We start from the raw sequence: 20398 nt of genomic DNA on the forward strand, positions 1-20398 counted from the left end.
GATTAGGTATGCGATAACCTGCCCTGCTACGGGACCGTCGCGCGGGGGTCACAGGCGCTCTGTTCAGCATGGGGCGATAGGAAGCCACCGAGGAGGAGCTTGCCGAGTCATCTTCACTGTCCGAATCATACGAGCTGTAGCTATCACGACGGTAGTGGCGCCTCGGCCTCGATGGTTGCTTCTCAATGTCGACAACATCGCGGCTGTCGCTCGAATAGGGCGATGATGCATCGACCTGATACCTCTTCGAACGGGCAGGCATGGCGGGGATCTATGCTCGCATAGAAAGGAGGAAATGGTAGCGACGTCAGAGGTATGCGAGTGGATCAGGCGATCAATAGAACGGCATCGAGCTTCGGGGAGAAAAGAATGCTCAGCAGTCGACTTGTTTCCGAATTAGTATGCAATTGCTGCAGCGAGTATACACTCGGGATGACTGGGCCCGGGAATGGGCGTGCGACTGTTGCGCACGTCTGCGATGGTCTGCTTGTTAGAGTGGTATACCACTACTATAATAGCAGTGAATACAAACAAACCAGTACCAGCCGCAAAAACCCCAGGGTAACCACGGATCAAGGGCAGTGGATCCCAAACAAGTTAACAGGAGATAATGGCGAGAGCAAACCTGTCTCAACCTCGATATCAACAAAACAGTGAGCTGCCGACAGGCAACGGCATAGCGAGCTGTTTGGTAGATCGGCCAGGAAGCGTTGCCCAAGGGACGGCCGTGCTGATGCACTAGCCCGGCAGGACGGCTTGGCGCAAGGCGTCGAGGTTGTCTTGAATCGGTAAGGCGCCATGATTGACTGATGAGGGAGGACGTGGTGGTGCTCCTCACAATGTAGAGTAGAAGCACTCTGAAAATCAGCCATGATGAAGTTGCCTTCATCAAATCATCCGGATATCCAAAGTGAGTCTCATTTGGGATGGAATGTCTCGTGCTGTCCACATGCGGTTAGAGGCATTGACTATTATAGTCTAGTCCAGTATAGGCATGTTGTCGCCTGAGGCATAACTGTGACTGAATCAGGCCAACAGAAGCAACCACCAGAACGAGAAGACAGGAACAACAGAAAGTACAACGACCAGGCAGAAACCACGCACAAGGATAGGCCTCCCTCGTGCCTTCTCCATTGATCTGCAAGGTGCATACGCATTATCTTCCTGATCCGACGCTGGCCGCCTCACCTGGACTACACTCGATCTCTAGGAATGACCATTTTCCCGCAATTCATCGGCAATGGCGGTGAAATCACTCTTCAATTGTCAATTGACCCAATATAACTGACAACACAGTCGTGAATCTCCAGCAGGATCGATCCGAGCCCTTTTTCGTAAGAAAGAAAGAAAAGCAAGCACCGAGTCCAGCATGACCCTACCCACGGGCCCACAATTTTACCCCGGCTTTCTCTCCACATGCTTAGAGTCCAACTTACATTCCACCGCCAGGTATGAAAGCCTAACAAAGACCAAGCCTAAGCCCATCGTGCAAGAATGTGCTGGACTGGGAGCACCGCCTCGTGATGAAAACCTCCAAAGGGATAGGAAAAGTCACCCGCTGACTGGGTCGGCATGCCGTTGCTGACCGATGGACGCTGCGGAAACTAACTCGCTAATCAATATTTGCTTTATTTTAGTTCCCGAGATCACTCCCATTGGAATAGCTGTCGTCATACATCACAGTGACGACGATCCATCTCGTGTTCCAAGATCGCATGATGGCCACCTTTTAAATCGCACACGGAATGGTGGCACTTGATTGCTGTGCCCCCTATAAACGGAGATCAACCTTCTTTGTCGCCTTTACAGCTTTCGCCTCGCAGTACTTGCGGTGTGTGATGCAACGGTGATGATTGGCCCACCTGTCCATGCACGCTGCACCAAGCAGGTTCAAATTCTTGATCAGGAGGTCTCGATGCCCCGACGGATAGCACGGATTGCTTCCCCGGCCATTCAATATCAACTGGGTCAGTCCAGTATCGTGGCACCTGCGGTCTTGATGCCGATGACTAACTATAAAACTAGGAAGTGAATCACATACTCCCGGAGGTATGCAGCTTTCCCGACTCGAAGTCAATTGAATTGGAATCTATACCCTTCCTCCCACCCAAGTAGCACCAGACTTTACCACATAAGGCAGGGTGAATCAAGACTTGACGACAATGGTCCGTACCTCCTTGCTACCCAGAACAACTCAGTTAACACCAAACAGGAACACCCAACAAGCACCCACACCAACAGTCCTCCCCTAGACAGCATTTTCCTCCTCCTGCCAATCCTCCTCCTACCAACCATATTCCTCCTCCACCGTATCCACAAAGACTACCAAGCCTTCCTCGCCCTCGGGCCCGGCGGCACTCCCTCGACCCCAACAGGCTACCTCCGCATCTGCCTCCTTCGGCTCTTCACAATCAGGGACCCCTTCGAACCACCCTCCCTTCCACTGACCCTCCTCCCCAAGACCGGCCTCCTAAACACCAGCAGCCTCCCCCAACGCCATGGCCCGCGCCCCACCGTCGCGGGAATCGCTCCCCAGCGCCAAATGACCCAAAAAGCCAATCCAGCCATGTACGAGACCCTCTCCCGCGAGATCCAGCACCTCGTATCCCAAAACCCCGAGGCCCTCTACGAAGGGACCTCGTGTTTCGAAAAACATAGCACGGGCATGTTCTGCTCCAGCACCGACACCCCCACCAACACCCACCAACAAGGTGGAGGCACACTCAAAGACCGCGACATCTCCTCACTGATGATGTCCCGCAACCAACAATGGCGTCATCGCCGCACCTGCAACGGAGAAGTGTGCCACGCGCATCCCAGCGACGGAAGTCTGCATCTAACGCTGCATCCGGCGGACGTGAAAGTTGTGATCGAACGGGGCTGGGGCCAGCGGCATCCATTGACGCGAGAGAGCTGGTGGTGGTGTTATTTGAGGACCGTGCCGACGGGGTTCGTCATGATATATGCGCCGAGAAATCAAGAAGAGTTGGAATGTGTCTTGAAGATCATCCGTGCTGCTGCGTGGTGGGTGAGCGGAGAGGAATTGGTGCAGCAGATGACGCAGAAGCGGGAGGGTGGACCTGTTCGTCGTCAAGTTGTGGAGGGATGCAGGTGAGGCTAATGAGCATATATATTCATATATATACACTGTATACACACGGTAGTATAGTATATCAGTTCGCATATATATAGTATCGCAGAAAGATAGTAAGTACTATGGAATAATTGGGACAGGGGATGTGGGATGTGGTAATGTGATGTTGTTGATGGACGCATGGAAAAGCGGAGGAATCTGAAAGATGGATAGACTGCACTCGATAATACTAGTCATAGTCATAGTCATAGTCATGTTATATTTATAAAAATGTTATCACAACTCACTAAAGTGAAATAAAAACCGGCCACTACATGCACTCGTTCTACATTCTCATTCTCATTCTCGGGCCAAAATGCATCACAGCCCAGTCCATGCATACACTGCCTTCCTTTTGTCCATTTTGTCTCTTGTTTCCGTTCCTTCCCTTATTATGCTCCGAGCACGAGGTCGAGTCGAGAGGACAGGGGAGGTAAGGAAACAGCATGCGGTTGAGAAGCATCAAGGCAGAGAAGAAGTCGTAAAAAAAAAGAAGAATCGGGCGGCGCCAGGGTGACAAAAGAGATGATAAAAAAAAGTAAAAGCTAATAGCATAGAGGAATGAAGAGCCGTTAGAGAACATACAAGAACCACCAAGTTTAGCAAGCATAATCCCTTTCCCCTACACGAGGTGACTTTGCCGGCCCCGGTTCCCCATCCAGCATCCGCAACTCCCAGGTTCACAAACTTCCAGGTATTCTTCCACTCATTAGATGATCAGTTTAGTCGCGGTTCGTTTTCCGCAGCGTCTCAGCAAGCCACTCCAGACCCTCGTACAGACCGTCACCAGTCGTGGCGCAGGTGGATTGGATGTACTAAAAACGGGAAGCAAGCGCGTTAGTTGGGGTTCGATCCTCGGGAACAGACACCTCAGGTGTCGACATGCGAGGGGGGTATAACTTACCCAGGGACGGCGGGTGAGGCTCTGCAGACCAAGCTGCTGAGTGATCTCGGCAGGGCTCATGGCGTTCTAGAAGAAAAAGAAATCAAACGGTCAATATCCATTGTTTCGGCCCCCACATTGTTGTACAAGAAGTGGATTTCAAGCATACCGGCAAATCTTGCTTGTTGGCGAACACCAGGAGAAGGGCGTCACGGAGTTCATCCTCGTTCAGCATGCGCTGCAACTCCTCACGGGCCTCGACGATACGGTCACGGTCATTGCTGTCGACAACGAAAATGATACCCTGGGTGTTCTGGAAGTAGTGTCTCCAGAGAGGACGGATCTTGTCCTGACCACCGACGTCCCAGACGGTGAACTGAATGTTCTTGTATTCGACGGTCTCGACGTTGAAACCTGCACAGCACAGAACAACGCCAGTCAGTTTTGTTTTCTCATCGTGAATTGATTTGCGTTCCATGTTCGATATCGTTCCGTTCCGGCGTTGAGCCAAGCCCAACAACTGATCGATGCCAAGTTCTGCTGTGTCTGGACCGAGGAGAGGGAGGAGGAAGAGGAGGACTGACCAATCGTGGGGATGGTGGTGACAATTTCACCCAGCTTGAGCTTGTACAGGATGGTGGTTTTACCGGCGGCATCGAGACCGACCATCAGAATACGCATCTCCTTGCGGCCCCATAGGCGGTCGAACAACTTGGAGAAAGTGAGACCCATGACGGCGGTTGCGTGAGATTCAAAGGTCTAGGGATGAGAATGCGATGTTAGAATCAATCTGACCAAGAGAGTCCAGGATGTGCGAGATCCACACCGCACGGTCGGGGAGGAGAGAGGTCAGGGAGAGAGGGTCAAGCGATAGATCACAGACCTAGTGGCGTCGGGCAAAGGAGGGGGAAAGTATAGTATAAGGGTAAAAGGGCAAGTGGTATGACGGATGGAATGGAGTGGTGGACGAGGGGCGAAGGTAATCAGGTTAAGGTAGTCACGCCGGGGAAACACGGCGGGCAGGACAAATCAGGGGGAGAAAGCGGTGGCCGTTAAGGAAAGGAGAGGAAGGAAATAGAGGTGTGTGATCGGGTGACAAAATGGCGAGGAAGCAGCCGGGGGGAAAGAGAGGGGGGGAAGAGGGAGAGAGAGAGGGAGAGGGAGAGGGAGTTGAAGGGGATATAGGCAAGACTTACCAGGTTGCAGTTGAAGCTGGAGAAAGAGAGAGGGAGGGAGAAAGAGGAAGAGTGGAAGGCGTGGATACGAGACAAGACAAGAACAAGCTGGAGATAGTGAGGGAGGGATCAGTCAGTCAGTCAGTCAGTCAGTTCAGTCAGTCAGAGTCCGTCAGTCAGTTTCAGTCAGGCTTGGTCAGGTTCAGGTCTTTTTTCCCTTGCCGTACGCCAGAAGACGGTTTTTTTGACGAGGTGGTGGGATTTTTGGGTTGAGAAATTCAGCCGCTCGGCGTAGCTTCCGTCACTAACGAAACCAGCTGGTAAAAAATACCAAGTATGTATTATATTCTCATTTACGAAGACGTCTTCTACAGAACTACAATGCAAACGAGACATGCCATTGAAGACAGAACGAGTATCTAGATTTAATAGAATGATAGTAATAGAGTTCACAACTATACCTAATACCATCCAACAGACACACACCGTCTAGACGGAGGCTCTGGTGTGTCCTCCTGCTCAAGACTGCGGCTCCCGAAAGGAAAGAAGAGGACACGGTGTTTCCCGTCAATGGATTCCCGGTTGATACCAATCAAGCAATCCCTGTTGCTGCCTCGAGATCGGCTTACCCACGAAACAAGTCCGTACCGTTTTTACGCCAAATGGAAACGGGCTTCATCGTTGCCTATCCTCATGTCGCCCACAACGGTCTAATGCTGCTACCCGTTCACAGCCTCTTTGCTTTGCTCAATATACTCGCCTGCCTAGTATCTGTCTCCTTCCTTTGCCCCCCTGGGCCCCTCTTGGTCCCGAGGAAAGGTCCAGACACCCGGATCGGTGCCCACTCCGAGTCCTGATAGGTTCCCGAACAAGGCTTTCTGGGTACCCCGTCCCAGTGGATCGCCTTCGGTGGCACTACTATGGGGTGGAAGTCAAGAAGGGTTGTTACTTGTTAGATGTCTTGTGCTCATGTCTTGTCTTTCCAAATTTCACTTGAACATTGGGGAATTGATGAGGATTATCCCAGGGTAAATTCCGTAATTTGATGGCCATCGCACTAATCACTCCCTTACGCAGATTGACGAATCATCTCACGCTCATAAAGTACGCCGTTGCGTTAAACACTTGGGTTCGTGCAAGCCCTCGGAACCCACAGGGGCCACTTTCAGCTCACTACGCGTCATGCTATTATTCATCCCTCGTGCCAGATAAGCAAGCGATCCTCATAGCAACGGGCCATTGCCGCATCACCCCGTGTCTCCTAGAGGCGTGTCATTTGCATTTCCCCATATCACGGATTTCCGAAGTTGTTCGAGGCCATGCCGTCATGGCTCGTGCTGCTGGTGTGGGCCTTCAGGAGAATAATTGCGAGAGCATGTGGTAGGGTCTTGATGGACCCTGATTTGGATGGGGCAAATGCACCCGATAGGTAACATCCCTCTGGCCAAACAGATCACATAGCATCGGCTTGTCAGGAGCCATTCAAAACGTGCACTGCGGAATAAAGTAGCAGCAGTGGAGTAGACATGTGACTGGTCTCCTAGCTGAGATCTATGGCATCAATTGGTCTTTGCATAGTCTTACGGTGCCTGGAAGTTGTAATCTGTTCACCTGTGTGCAGAGCTGTGCATTATAAAGCAGTCCTATGCATTCTGAAGGCTGGGTATCTCTTTTTGCAGTGTACAAATCTCGACGCATCAGGATCAACGACTCGTGCCGCCCGGTGTCTCGTTTCTACGATGGGAGACCCGGTCTCTCGACATGCGGAAGAAGCTTCGGGATAACGATTGGTAGATTGTCTTGCCTTCCACGGTGTCGCTGGCATATCCGAAAATCCAGAGCAGCACCATGGACAGGAACATAATCACACCAAAGCTGACCCAGTACTGATTGATCGTATATTCGCCCTTGACGTTGCGGAGTTCGGTGGAGAAGTAGCCAGTCATCAGACTGACAGGTAAAAACAGGATGGTCACTTTTGCAAGTAGAATCGTGATCCGTGTCAGTTTCTCAACAGCTTGTGAGTCTTTAAGGGCAATCAAGTTGAAGTTCTATCAACCGGTCAGCATCTCCCTTTATTTATAGATGGGCAAACCTACAAGGAAAGTGAGGTTTTCCTTCTCTGTCAGACAGCTCTCAATCTCCGACAGGCAATATAGCTTGATTCGATCGAGCAGTCTTTCGAACCGAGCTACAGCAGGTGGGCTCAACTGGACCCCTACGTCGGCATCTGGGGTCAAAAGGCTAAAACTCTCCCTCGTCGAGCGGCGGGTTTCTCCCACATCATTCTCTGCGAAGCTTTGACCCATTGCCATGGGAAGGCGATTTGACCGGGCCTCGTCACGCAGTAGACGCTGTCTCTGCAGTATACGCATCATTATAAGCTCGTAACTCTGGTAGAGACGTCTCAGGACGGCCAACTGTCTACCCAGCCGATGTAATTCGTGGACAAGGTCAACCTCCGGTTTCGATAACATGTCTTGCCTCTGGACAATGTCAGCGTATTCTTGTGATAAGATACAGAGCCATTGCCACCATGAACTTACAAGTCTGTTAAGCGATACCCCATATTTATGTTCGCGTTGCGCAACGAGAGCATACGACGAAACCCAGTCGTCGAAAATATAATAGAACAACAAGCTCGGACCATCGTCTTGCCTGATGCTCACCTGTTCTGGACCGCCCTCCAGAAATGGCCTCACTCGAATAGTAACCAACGAGTCGCTTTCCGACGAGGCAAAGTGCTGCTTCGAGACACCCGCAAAAATGAGCTGGATGTTTCTGCGGACTACGCCGAGTACAGCTTGCAATTCCTTCTCCGATGGCCCAGACAGACCAGGAAACGGATTCTCCTGCATGCAAATGACCGTCCCTTGACAAGTCAGCACAAATGCCCTTGCCACCAGTAGCATAACTTACCATCATGGCACAAGATTAACCAAGTCCATAGTCGTTTCCCATCCGGCAACTCTCTCCCATTATGCTGGTCAGTTTGAGGAATCACGAACAGCGAATTGTACCCGACACAGGTATCTAGATTCGCGTTAGTGCTGCCTCAATGAGTTAAGGAATATGCATACACTGTGCACCATAATCCACAGAGCAAAAATGCCAAATTTGATCAATGACGTTGCCAAACGTAATACCTCTGAATGCCGCTAGTGCCGCAATTTCTTCTGGATGTCTCAGGTTTTGCAAGGCATTTCCCTCCACATCATCCGGACGAGAACGGCGCGAGCGGTCGACATCATTCGAGCGGAAGTTATTCCTTTGTGGCTCAGGAGGCACAGGAGGCTTTGACGGGCGTTCCACCGGATCCGTACACATCAAACCCTGCAGCCGCTCCGAGACACCATAGTGGTTTGTGAGGGTCTTGATCAAATCCTTCTGTTGCTCCGGAGCCCAGATATTACTAGATAAGACAAGTCAGCAATCAATCCCTTACAACGAAAACAATAGTGAAAACCAGAACCTACATCCACCTCGTACCAAAACACTTCGGTTTCTAAGCCTTGTCAGCATTCCGGTTTACACATACGCAATGGCCCGTTCAACAACACATACAGGTTTCCGCAACAGCGCCGCGACATCACCTTGATCCAGATTCACAGCACACCAAGCATCATCATTTCCGAAGTCCAGCACAAAATTACGCGTCTGAGAATCTTTCAAGAGTTTCAAATACGCCTTGAGATTAATTTCGTCGTCGATGTCGCAGAACGCCTTTTGCAAATTCGGTCTGGATTTGAAGCCGGCGTAGTATTCCTGGGGTGTTTGGAAGGTAATTGAGCGGACGACGTCGGACATGCTTTGAATTTGGCTGTGCGTGTTGGCAAGATGTGGCGATGTATACTAGTGGAAGTTTAGAAATTGAATAATGGAATAAGTCCGAAACTCAATGCACACAACACACGAAGGTTAAGAACAGAAGACGAAAGACAAGGCTGCAGGGCGCCTCTAAATAATTCAAAAAAGGGCGCATAGCCATCGACCCTGTAGGTATAGTCTAGCCCCAGTCAGCCCAGCCCAGCCGTGCAGGGTGCATGACCGAAATCATTCGAAGGGCTGAGAGAGATCGCTCATAGTCAGTTGCCGCGGGGGGGAGGAGAGCTAGTCACTAGTAGAGGGCGGGGATTGGTGCATCGCAGCTGGCTGAGTTGCCCGTGATACACGGGGACGGCGCGACGATCCATCACAAGCGCCCTTCTGCCCCCAAAGCTGAATGCTCGAGAAGGTATGAGATTAGCGCCCGTGTGACAGGCACCAATCATGAGCACCGGGGAGTTGCATAGTACTAAGTATTCGTGCATTGCTGCGCCATGATATGGACATTTTCCACTCTCGGAGAATGACGCAGGTGCTTTTGCTACTGCGTAAGTACTAGGCAAGGAGCGCTATCGGATAAGCAAGCGCTTTTTTTATACTAGACGCAGGGTCAGGGTCTATAGACTTGGGGGAGTGTTCCTTTGGAGGGTTGATGGTGGTGATGATTCAGGCATGAGGGATATATCTTGAAGTTATTGTTGTTGTTGTAGTATTCTTTTTCGTTTGAAGAGACAATAAACTGGGACAATTAGGCTACTTTGTTCAGGAATAGAATGAGTGCATTCTCAACGGTAAGAGTTGTATCCGAACTTGCATGTCTCAGCCACATTGAGTGGCTTATACCTTGCAGGCATCGTCGGAGCCGAACCATGGATGCCTAATGGAAAGGTACACCAACCGGGATCTTGTATCTGTTGTTACCTAGACATTGCTAGGATCAAAAGGAAATCCAACTGCCGACAAATAGGATGTGTGGTCGACCATATGTAGGAGACAGTGGCAGTGCATTAGGACGATGGTTAACCAACGTTGGGAATTCCATATGACTATCTTACACCCCCACTTCCACAATGCTTTCTCAGCCCTCCGGCGAGAACCTCAACGACACCCTCAAATCTATCTTCGAGACTAAACGTCATGTCTCTTGGAGAATAGAGCATCATACATACGCTGCCTCTAACTATCTTTACAGATTTTTATGGAGCTGTCATGAACGTTAGCGCCCGTGACCCACCCACTTTCTATAATTGGGTCCGTGCCCAAGTGGGTGGATTGCTATAGACCATCTGATTCTATCAAGTGTCTCTGGGGCTGTTGATCCTTGGACAGTAAACTGGTTAGCATCTCTCTAAGAGTCAATGACGTATGTTTCTGTGTCCTTTGATTGTATCGGCAGAATACGATGGCAAAATGATTATATTATCTATCAAACATTCGTAACTATAGACAAGAAAAAGGGACAAAAAGCCGCAGTATAGCCATATCTATCCTAGCGGCGTTTCCACATTTGAGTGACCACCCAAATTCCGTGGAAAGAATATGTTGAATATAAATATTCGTGCATCCTGTATCCCGTCCCTAGAGGATACCGCACCCCATCAAAAAATTTTTGTTAAACTCTGACAGACGGCCAGACTCTAAATCGCTTATGCTATCGCTGGAACGATCATCGCTTGCTATCTCAAACAGATCCGAGGGAGGTACATAGTCGGGCAGGCAGTATATACGGTCACATTGATTAGGCCTCCTGAGCCCATCGTTGCTCCCGGAGGGGCATCTCTTCGTTTGCCTGGACCCGCGACCCGTCTACCTCCCGGCGCCATGCGTAGTATTCGCCGAGACGCACCTCGGCGTAGGATGCATAGTCAAAGTCGATCTGTGAGATTTGGGCTTGGATGAGTGACCAGACGCCCCTGTTTGGATTAGCATGCAGTCTATGAAAAGCAGACAAGGAGAAAATACCAGTAAAGTCCGGGAATGCCTCGGAACCGGTCGACATCTTCGTAGAGTCGGTCGACAATCTCTGCTTGAGATGACTCTGGGATACCCTTGTGGTGGCTGTAACTCTTGACATATTCGGTCAAGAACTCGCGGCGCACAGAGCGGGTAGGCAGCATGTTGTAGTCGCAGTCATAACCGCCCCATTCGGCAAAGTGGTTGACGATGTCGAAGGCAGCAGGGGAGGGGGTGGCATATTCGTAGTCGATGAAGTTGACAACGGCCGTTTCGTCTTCCGAAGAGGCGCTTTCGGGCAACACGATGACGTTGGCGCAGAGAAGGTCACAGTGAGAGAAAACCAACTAATGTGAGGTTAAATAGTCGTTCCGTATAAGAGGGACTAGCGCTACGTACTCCACCATCGCCTAGGCCCTTTCCATCGTCTAGCTCGCTGACAACCCGCTCCAGCTCCTTTTGCAGACTAAGTCTCCGCTGGCGCTGCTCCTCCGTGGTCGTGGGAAGAGCAAGGATCCATTTCTGGAGGACACTCCACATGCTCGGCCCAGGCTGCTTTGGGGTGATCACGGAGATATCCTCGTGCTTCAACTTCTGGCAGTGTGCCGTGGCCACATCTACATGTTGCATCAGGGGCACGTCCTCGGCGGGCATTAGCGGAGCGGCAGCTCCCTTGATGGGCAACACCGCATGCCACTGCGCAAGTCTCCTGGCCACGCCACGCCAGATACAAGGCGTGGCAAGGTCCTCCGGGCTGGCTGGGCGGCCACGGAGGAACCGGTACAGGAGACCATTGTTAAAGCGCGCCAGAAGAGGAGGGGCTAATCCATGGCTGGCAAGAAGAGCATGAGAGCTCGTTTCTCCTATAGGTGAAGCATCTACTCAGCATGTGTCGCAATGGGCAGAGAGGAGGGGCAAGTAGTGACCCCGGGTGGCATACTTTCGCGGTCTATGAGGATTTCTGTGTGGTTACCGTACGCTCGCATCAGTACTGCTTCTTGGTCTATCTGCTCCTCGGTCAAGCCGGGCTTGCGGTTGATAATTTTAAGAAGCTGAAGCCACGTTAGTCCCATAGAATGGCGGTGTTGCCTTACAGCGAGCACCGACGAAGAGAACATTGCGAGGAACACACAGTATTGGTGATGCCATCCGTAAACCGGACAAACTCAATCTTGTTGTCCGGACCCTCCCAGTGTGGGTTGAGTGTCAAAATGAGCCTCAGCGCGGAAGCATGAGAATCGGCATGATTGTATGATAAGGGAATGTGACGGAGAGGCTTGCGGTTTTCTGAATGCATTATGGCGGTTCTGGGAGAATCCAAGGGGTTGAAAGGAAGGGAAGGGGAAAAAAAAGTTGGCGGTGATCGATCAATACGCGACAGTCGACCAGGGTCTAGCCGTTCTAGAACTCTTCCACGCAAAAGTCAGCCACACGAAGCAAGCGGTTTGCTATTGGCATGATAAGGCATAGCCTTTGGATTAAGGCACACATATAGAGCAAGGGTACCCACGTACCTACTAAAAAGTGATAGACTGAACAGAAGAGATTTGCTTTTCCCGTGTGGTCCGTGAGCCGTCTGAAAAGGGGTGATTACGAGTACAGATTGACCGGCAATTGATACTCTCAGAGGCAAGCGCTAGAGAAATGACGAAGAGGAAGAAGAACAGGAGAGGAGGAGGAGAAGATGTCGCCGCTGGTCTCGTGCCAGCGACTTACTGATTGGAAGGTGGCGGCGGGCCCTGAACCCCTCCTTTTCCGCCTTCTGAGGATCGCACCGCAGCCAACCAACTGGCTGGCCATCCGCTGAGATGACGCCAGTGTTACCCCTCCGCTCAATAAGGCATGAAGACTCGTGAGAGTAAGCTTCAGAGGGCTGAATATTGGGTTCACGGCCTGACATTGCAGGCCATCCGTGATACTGGCTATCTTGGAAAGTTTGGCCAGCGACATCAGGGGTCAGGGGTGTTGTTGAGCGGGTATGATAACAGCGTATTGATCGCTACAATACAGAACATTAATACGCAACAAGATAAGATTGCAAGTCGAAACTCATTCCTGCTGCTCACTTGGTAGTAGAATGACTGGATTGGAAGGAGGTTATACAGTGGGTAATAGTATATGATACTGTAGTAGTACTTTGTACCTATTCGGACCATATCTACCACTGGATATTTGATCACAGCATCCAAGCAAGTAGATGCTTATATTCCGCATATTGCACACATTTCTCAACGAGCTTGCTACGCAGAATTCCCTCCCTGCGCATACATCTCGAAGATGGCTAAACCATTATATCCTTTGCAAGAAACACCCTAACCTCATCCATCCATACACATCAATATCATCCACATGACAAAGTAAACATAGACATACTCCGTCCATATAATACTCCGTATCAAACAAACCCAAACCCCAATACCAAGATAAAATACACACCCCACCTCCCTCACCGATAGATCCCAATCTCAATCACATGTGAATTCCCCCCCCTCCTCAACCACCCTCTTAACATCACATGACCCTCTCCAGCCCCAACCCTACCCCTTCCCACCTCGTCACCCACTAGCCTCTAGCGTCCCCACCCAGCCACCCCTACATAAACCCCCCCCTATCCGCGGCCGCCCCCCCTTCGGCCTCCCTTTTTTTTCTTTTCTTTCTTCATCATCAGTAGCGGTTTACTTTTACCTAAAGTTAATAGTAAATCAAACCGGGGCTCCGTCACCGTACGGCTCGCTGAGGGTTATCTTGTGTGGGATTTTTCTCTATGGGTTTCTCCTCCGTTCCCAGCCTTGCAGAGCATACTCGTCTTCCTTTTTCCCTTACAATTCATGGCTTGGCTAGGGTTTTTTGTTCGAAAGGACAAAATCCCCATGCGCTTGAGCTGTGGAGGAGGCGGTACATTACTTTCAAAAAAAAAACTTGATATCTTGTTCGTTATGTTGAATGAGGTTGAGGGTTTTCGTAGTAGATTAGGTTTTTTTCGCTTTTGTCTGCTGTATATATATCCTCTTGTCGATAAGTGATATTGGGTTGTGTATACTGTAGCCTGTGGTGAACCTGTACTCTTCAAGAGTCGATATATGTCACGTGGCTCTGAGGGCTTGTGTTCGGCATGTGGACTGCTCAGCATAAGGCATGCGCTGATGGGCGCAGAACTATAGTTCTATGCGACGGAGCGCTACCCAAGTCTTCCTCGTCAACTGGCAGATTTCATTGTCCTTGAAGTGCACCAAGTATCATCTTTGATAGTGCCAGTGCATCTTACTATATCGGGCACAGTGTCGTCTGCCTGCTTATTAAGGTTGATTTGATTCAGTGCTTCCCGGATAAGATAAGGCACTTTTTCTCAATGCGGTCATCACTTTTATTTCATATCTCATACCAACTATACTCCACCCCAGCCCTCCCTCACCATTATAAACGTATATATCTAATAAGGCTATTACACCCGACCAGCATTTCCAATCTGGATTCTCTCTCCCGACCACTTATCATCACGACGCAGCACCGGCCAGCTCGTCCCGTCCGCCTTGACCAGCGTCAGCTCCAGCTTAGTGCCCAGCACGCGGAACTTGGACTGCTCGGGATCAATGGGTGCAAACAACTCATATGAATCCGTGTAGCGCTTGTTATCCGTCGTAGGGAGGTCCAGCTCGATCGACGTAGCCTTGAACTCGACCTTGGCGGTGTCCTTGTTGATCTTCTTCAGGTAGAGCGACACGTTCACGGAGGAGGCGGTTTGGTAGAAGTCATTCCTGTACATCAATCACCACATCTCAGTATACCGTCACCCCATAGCAATCACTCACGGCTGTAGAAATAGAGGGTAGAAACCCACCTCACAGACTCCACCTTCTCCTCACCTGGGGGCTTCCCCTTCCCCACAAAAAGATGCTTCTTCTTCTCCGAACAGCCCTGAATCTTCAAGAACTCATCAAACTCCAGCACCCGCTTCTTGCAGCAAGACCAGCCCTTGCTTCCCTCATGGAAGATCGGCTGACCCGGGTGATACACGCACTTCTCCTCGTCGCGCGAGACGCTCGCATCGTAGCCTGCATTACAGCCGCGACGACGACAGGTCGCGTTGGCGGGGATCGCTAGCTCCGGGTCATCGGAGTCGGGTTCTTCGGGCACAGGGGTGGGTGCGTTCGAGGGAGGAGGGATGGCGGGGGAGTTGACGGGGCGCGGGGGAGTGGCGGCGGCGGCGCTGGGGACGGGAGTAGCGGCAGGTGAGGGTACATCAGCGGCGGGTTTGGGGGCCTCGACGGGGGTGTCGTCGACGGTGGAGTGTTTGCCTGTGGTGCAGGGAGGGATGGCGAGGAATTCGTCGAAGGTGAGGACGCGGGGTTTGCAGCATTTCCAGCCTGCGGGGTGATTCAGTTAGTTATGTGAATGCGCTTGTGTGGAGTGTGGAACACAGTCAGGAAGATCAAATAGACAGTGGATCAACTGCTCCCAAGGTCCCCCTTGGAGTTATCTGTTTAAGTACCTTTTTGTCCTTCGTGGAACACCGGCGGGCCAGGATGATAGACGCAGGGCTCGTCGGCGTCGGTGAATTCCTTCCCGCAGCCCTTGTGGACACACTTGGAGGCCATGCTGGGGAAATGGAGTGGAAGCGAGTGAAATGAGAGGGAGTAGAGCTGAATAAGAGGGAGACCGACGGTTTAACTGTATCTCCTGGGTGAGGAATAATGAGTCTATGGGGGGAAAAGATTGATCGTCGCAAACATCGAAGGTCGAAGAACCGCCGCTGAGGTTCGGCCCAAACGGGCTTAGCCGGGGGGAGCTCGAAGGTTCCATTCATTCAATTCATTCTTGCTCTTCCCCGCGATTCCATCTTTCAAGTTTCTATATTCTTGATTTATTTACTTCAACTTGGACTTCCCTTAATTATCTAGATATCCTTATCATACGGCAAACATGCTCCCCACCGCCGCCCGTCTCGCCGCTGCTCGCGTCACCCTCTTCACCCGCGCCAATTGCGGCCTCTGCGACACCGCCAAACTCACCGTCACTAAGCTGCACAAGCGCCGTCCCTTCGACTACACTGAGTTGGATATCCAGCTCCCGAGCAATAAGCCCTGGAAGGATGTCTATGATTTTGATGTCCCCGTGCTACACGTCCAATCGGTCCAGAGTGACGCGTCGTTGTCGGATCCGAAGAAGCTGTTCCATCGGTGGACGGAGCAGGAGATGGAGACTCTGATCGACGAGGCGGAGAACAAGCAGTAGCTTGAGCTTGAGCTTGAAGCAGCTGTCTAGGATTGTGTATATATACTGTAAATATGCATGTGTTATCAGTTTCATATGAAAGGTTCAGGCTTGTATGTGGGACCCGCAGCATTTGTCTTCCTGCTCTTGGCTGTCTCCGACGCACTCGATGGGGAGGTCGGCAGGGTCATGGCATCCGCAACGACGAGATCTATATAAGTAAATGTCAAAAAACGTACTATAGGAGGCGTTCGTGGGAAGATTATTCTGAGTTAGGTAAGTAACTATAGTAGTACTACTAGTACTATGGGTTCGGTTCGGGTTTCGTGCGAGTATTGGGCCGAATATATATCCCTTCTTGTATACTATCTCATTAGTGATAGTAGTTGTGTTTGGATATCTAGGTAGAGGGTTGAATGCACTCCGCACTAGTAGATGTAGTAGGTTAATACTAGTAGTGTATCCTGCAATATATTGTCCGTGGATCTCTAATCGTAACTGCCATCAATCAAAACATAAAGGGTATCTATTTACATCATACATCATCCCCCACCAAATCAATCAACAAGCTCTCAACCCAACCCAAACCCCCCCGTTGACTCTGACTCTGACCCTGACCCCGACTTTGTCTACGCCTTCCCCCCGACGAGTCCACAGCACCGCCACTTGTCCTCCCCACCAACCTCGTCCTCGTCTCCCTATCTAATCCCATCACCATCGCCTCCCCCACATCCCTCTGCAACGCACCCGCCAGATTCTCAAGCGTGTTCCTTCCCAACCTCGCAAGACGAGCATACTCCCCAGCCCGGAAACCTTCATACCTTGTCAACAAGGAAATAACCCTCGTCCAGGCCCTCTTCAGCTGCGCCACGCCCGAGCTGGGGCACAGCCGCGCCGCCAGGATAACAATCCCACACGCATAGAGATACTCCACGTTCTCCCAGTATGGCGATCCAGCGCTGCGCCAGGTATCATCTGGACCGCCATCGAGCAGCCCGTCCTCAGTTTCTTCGATCAAGTCGGCGAGGTCTGCGGCGATGGTGGCGCATTTGAGGGAGGTGTCGCGGACGATGGTTACCAGTATAGGGGAGTTGACAGAAGAAGAAGGGTCTGTCTCCGACATGTGAGGGTGTTTGTTTGACCGGCAGGTGCATTTGGCTGACAGGGCGAGGCTCAGAGCTAAAAGGGGCCGATAAAGTCGGAGACGAAGGTAGAGGTAACGCGCGTGCAGGGTGTGGCGTTGGCGGCGAACAATGGGGTCATCGGCTAGTTCGAATGTTTCGTCGGTGCGAAGGAATGAGGGCAGGGATGTCTGCCAGTCGTAGAGGAGAGCATCTGTTTTCAGGAATGGGGAGAGGTCCAGGGCGAGGAGCTTCTTGGCGGCGCAGGTGTCTGGTCGGATTCTTGCTTCAGATTCCCAAGCACTTATCTCTTCGACGTGGGTGTAGAGTCTGGCGCATGCGATTAAGAGCTCGATGATCGAGGGTCGGTCTCCGCTGGAGTTGGGCGCTCCGCCTGATACGGTGTCGATGTAGTCGGTGTCCAGGTGCGTGGGCAGATGTACCTGGAGGGGATTGGAGACCTGGGGTGGTAGGCCTAGTTGTAATGCTAGCATTCGCTCTAGGATGATTGCGCTGTGCCAGAGCCTGCGGCCGAGTTCGCGCTGCTGTCGTTCCCGTCCGTTATGGGCGTTTGTCTGTGGCTGCAGTCCTAGGGCTTGCATGGTGCGGATGGCGTAGCCAATTAGGGCCCAGGCTTGCTTTGATTTCCCTGTTGCGTTGAGGTACTGGCATTGTAGGAAGAGACATTGTACGCGTACCCAGGGCGTGCCTTGCCAATCTGGGCTGTTTGTCATTCTCTGGGCGTGGTTGAAGAGAGATTGCAGATAGGCTTCATCTACTTGATGGTATCTCAGCCCAGAGAGACACAAAATCATCTTGAGGATGGCGTGGAGGCCACTCGACCCAGCCGTGAGGTCCTGCATGTCGCCAACCTTCTCACGGGCCGACTGGAAGTCTGACAGATCGAAGATCGGCCAGTTCACATAGTCGCGGGCCAGATAGGTTGCAATCAGACTGTTCATCAGGTCTGAGGGCAATTGGGCTGGAGATTCGGCAATGGTCAAGTGAGGAGGGCAGTCTCGCCCTGTATCTTGCAGCGAGAATATGCCATCTTCGATTGGAGCTTCAGTCTTCACCCGGCCTGTTCTTGCATCTACGGCCTGCTGCAGCCGGGTCAGGCGTGAGATGTGGGCATTAATCCCGGTGCCCGGCGGGTTAGGAGGGTCGCTGCCATCTGAGATGATGGAGTATACCTCCACCGAGTCACCTCGGTTTCGATCATGCCGGGGTGGAAAGGACTCATCCCGTCGACGCTTCCTCTGCGAGCGCGGGGCAACAATGGGAGGATTGCGTGGCAGGGTTTGTAGCCTCGGAGGGGAGAGAGACCGACTCTCATCACCCGAATGAGATATTTTGGCTTTTTTATGAGAGCTGCAGGATGTCAGGCTGGTTCAAGCTCATCATATACACGTGCAGACGTACGTGGCGGGAGGCATATCCTCGGGCCGGTAGGAACATTGTTCGTCTAGTCCTCGTTTCTTGCATCCTCCACAGGCTGGCTAGCGTTAGCTCCACTTTACAATGGGTAGAGGTATAGAGGGCAGACTAGGTTGAGACCTGTCACATCGCCGCCTTTTTAAGCGGCAGACGCAACAGGGAGTTGGGGGTACGTTCATGGCGCCGGCTGCGCGTTGGTCTGTGTGCGATGTAGCGGTCGCATGCATGCCTCAGGTACTGAGAAAATGATTATGGTAAAGCGTCGAATTTAATTATAACATATATTATAGTTTGGAAATCACAGAAATTCGCAAGCCACAATGAGTGCAACAGCCACTAACTGATGGATGGGAAAATGCGAAGGGAACTTCCCGCGGGCGCGTCCGCCAACTGGTGTCGCGCGTGGCCCGGGCAGCCTTGAGCCTCCGAATGTGAATCCAATCTCAACCTCAACCTTTGATTTCAATCTCATACAACAACAATGGTCAATCATTTCACTTTATGGTACTCTCCAGCACCAGCCAAGTCCCCATGCTATCTCATTTAACCATCACATCCATGGCTCCCCTCCTGCGGAGGGTCCACACACCCATTATCACACAACTTTGCATGGCCAATCTGACCCGGATTCGTACAGTGGAAGAGAATGTTGCTCAGGTTTTGGTTCTCATATCCAGTGCCTTGAAGGGCATCTGTCAGGTCAGACTGAGAGAAGCCTGTATCGGTTCCATATTAGCATAGAGGAGTCGGATTGCGAAGTAGATAGTATATGGCAGTCTGAATAGTTGACGGCGGCTTACCCTTGGAGTTCAACAGCACATCCGAGCAGTAATCAAAGCTCGGGGTGCAGGTTTTATCGGCCACAGACAGCCCAGCTAGGGTCAGAGTGACAATGGTGGCTAAGATAGTGGGAGGTTTCATTGCTATAAGGTATTCTTGTATACTGGTAGACTGGATGGAGTGGTATTGGACAATGGGAAGAAAGAGCGAACATGATGTAGCATGAATGCTGCAGGGTTTATATAGTGCTGTCTGGGCACATTCCTGGTGATGTTTTCACTGCGGGGGTTGGAATGTGGACGTTGCTTGGTATGTCTCGTTTCATCATTGATAAGATGACACTGTAGCAGTAACTTTGGACAGCTATGGTGGATGACCGGTATGTATGTGGCTTCTATCCATCGAGTTCTAGATCGGAGACTAGCATAGCACATCGAAGCGAGTCAGAAACCGAGATCGGTCATCCTCCGCGATTCGCGCAGCGCTGTCTCCCACTAATGGAGGAACTTCGGACATTGGGATACAGCGACACACCATGCCAGCAATGGCAACGGAGATCGACGGTGGCTGGATGACATCTAGATGCCTAATAATTATAGTGGGGAATAGTCGTGGTGTCACTGCACTAGTATACTAGTATAGGCGGGGGTATTTCCATGCCCTCGATCGCTCCTCCATTTAGTGAGACACGCGGTGGAGAAAGGTAAGGATGATATACTCGGCTTCATGATCTCTGGCAACGCAATCAGTTCTGTCAGCACCCACATATTCTTGATAGGCAGACTGAAAGCCCGAATGTTACCTCGGGGAAGTATTCGATGCAGTGATTAGTTGCTTTTGCCGGGGTTCTTTGTCCTCTTCCCTACCTATCATAACCTTG

At 51.3% G+C, this 20398-nt stretch overlaps 7 protein-coding genes across 7 annotated transcripts; 2 read left to right on the top strand and 5 right to left on the bottom strand.

The window, feature by feature from the left end:
* Nucleotides 1–1717: 1717 nt before the first annotated feature.
* On the top strand, nucleotides 1718–2114 carry BDQ94DRAFT_48024 (uncharacterized protein). Its single transcript, XM_026775874.1, has 2 exons — nucleotides 1718–1967; nucleotides 2026–2114. Exons 1-2 carry the CDS (start codon nucleotides 1850–1852, stop codon nucleotides 2079–2081), a joined length of 174 nt encoding a protein of 57 aa, XP_026631821.1. The 5' UTR covers nucleotides 1718–1849; the 3' UTR covers nucleotides 2082–2114.
* BDQ94DRAFT_47981 (uncharacterized protein) lies at nucleotides 1846–3267 on the top strand. The gene is made up of 3 exons (XM_026775872.1): nucleotides 1846–1967; nucleotides 2026–2165; nucleotides 2213–3267. Exons 2-3 carry the CDS (start codon nucleotides 2163–2165, stop codon nucleotides 3113–3115), a joined length of 906 nt encoding a protein of 301 aa, XP_026631822.1. The 5' UTR covers nucleotides 1846–1967; nucleotides 2026–2162; the 3' UTR covers nucleotides 3116–3267.
* A 485-nt stretch (nucleotides 3268–3752) lies between these two features.
* On the bottom strand, nucleotides 3753–5095 carry arfA (putative ADP-ribosylation factor). Its single transcript, XM_026775873.1, has 5 exons — nucleotides 4841–5095; nucleotides 4601–4775; nucleotides 4186–4430; nucleotides 4038–4103; nucleotides 3753–3948 (listed from the first exon to the last, which is right to left on the bottom strand). The coding sequence occupies exons 2-5, from the start codon at nucleotides 4746–4748 to the stop codon at nucleotides 3856–3858; spliced, it is 552 nt and encodes a 183-aa protein (XP_026631823.1). The 5' UTR covers nucleotides 4749–4775; nucleotides 4841–5095; the 3' UTR covers nucleotides 3753–3855.
* Nucleotides 5096–6894: 1799 nt separating this feature from the next.
* On the bottom strand, nucleotides 6895–8998 carry BDQ94DRAFT_165897 (uncharacterized protein; the record flags this gene model as incomplete). Its single annotated transcript, XM_026770428.1, has 7 exons — nucleotides 6895–7242; nucleotides 7291–7677; nucleotides 7738–8063; nucleotides 8111–8224; nucleotides 8272–8603; nucleotides 8668–8696; nucleotides 8756–8998. The coding sequence occupies 7 exons, from the start codon at nucleotides 8996–8998 to the stop codon at nucleotides 6895–6897; spliced, it is 1779 nt and encodes a 592-aa protein (XP_026631824.1).
* A 1410-nt stretch (nucleotides 8999–10408) lies between these two features.
* Nucleotides 10409–12605, bottom strand: BDQ94DRAFT_48067 (putative ethanolamine kinase). Its single transcript, XM_026775875.1, has 6 exons — nucleotides 12484–12605; nucleotides 12102–12378; nucleotides 11910–12021; nucleotides 11369–11832; nucleotides 10979–11316; nucleotides 10409–10929 (listed from the first exon to the last, which is right to left on the bottom strand). Exons 2-6 carry the CDS (start codon nucleotides 12264–12266, stop codon nucleotides 10755–10757), a joined length of 1254 nt encoding a protein of 417 aa, XP_026631825.1. The 5' UTR covers nucleotides 12267–12378; nucleotides 12484–12605; the 3' UTR covers nucleotides 10409–10754.
* A 1738-nt stretch (nucleotides 12606–14343) lies between these two features.
* Nucleotides 14344–15691, bottom strand: BDQ94DRAFT_134670 (HSP20-like chaperone). Its single transcript, XM_026764510.1, has 3 exons — nucleotides 15459–15691; nucleotides 14808–15333; nucleotides 14344–14724 (listed from the first exon to the last, which is right to left on the bottom strand). The coding sequence occupies exons 1-3, from the start codon at nucleotides 15562–15564 to the stop codon at nucleotides 14412–14414; spliced, it is 945 nt and encodes a 314-aa protein (XP_026631826.1). The 5' UTR covers nucleotides 15565–15691; the 3' UTR covers nucleotides 14344–14411.
* A 292-nt stretch (nucleotides 15692–15983) lies between these two features.
* On the bottom strand, nucleotides 15984–19897 carry BDQ94DRAFT_179741 (transcription factor domain-containing protein; the record flags this gene model as incomplete). Its single annotated transcript, XM_026773466.1, has 7 exons — nucleotides 19539–19897; nucleotides 19328–19454; nucleotides 19080–19192; nucleotides 18724–18796; nucleotides 16722–18672; nucleotides 16347–16678; nucleotides 15984–16227 (listed from the first exon to the last, which is right to left on the bottom strand). The coding sequence occupies exons 1-7, from the start codon at nucleotides 19657–19659 to the stop codon at nucleotides 15984–15986; spliced, it is 2961 nt and encodes a 986-aa protein (XP_026631827.1). The 5' UTR covers nucleotides 19660–19897.
* Between the last annotated feature and the right edge of the window lie 501 nt (nucleotides 19898–20398).

This window comes from Aspergillus welwitschiae, assembly GCF_003344945.1.
Source record: "Aspergillus welwitschiae strain CBS 139.54b unplaced genomic scaffold BDQ94scaffold_2, whole genome shotgun sequence".
Lineage (NCBI taxonomy): Eukaryota > Fungi > Ascomycota > Eurotiomycetes > Eurotiales > Aspergillaceae > Aspergillus > Aspergillus welwitschiae.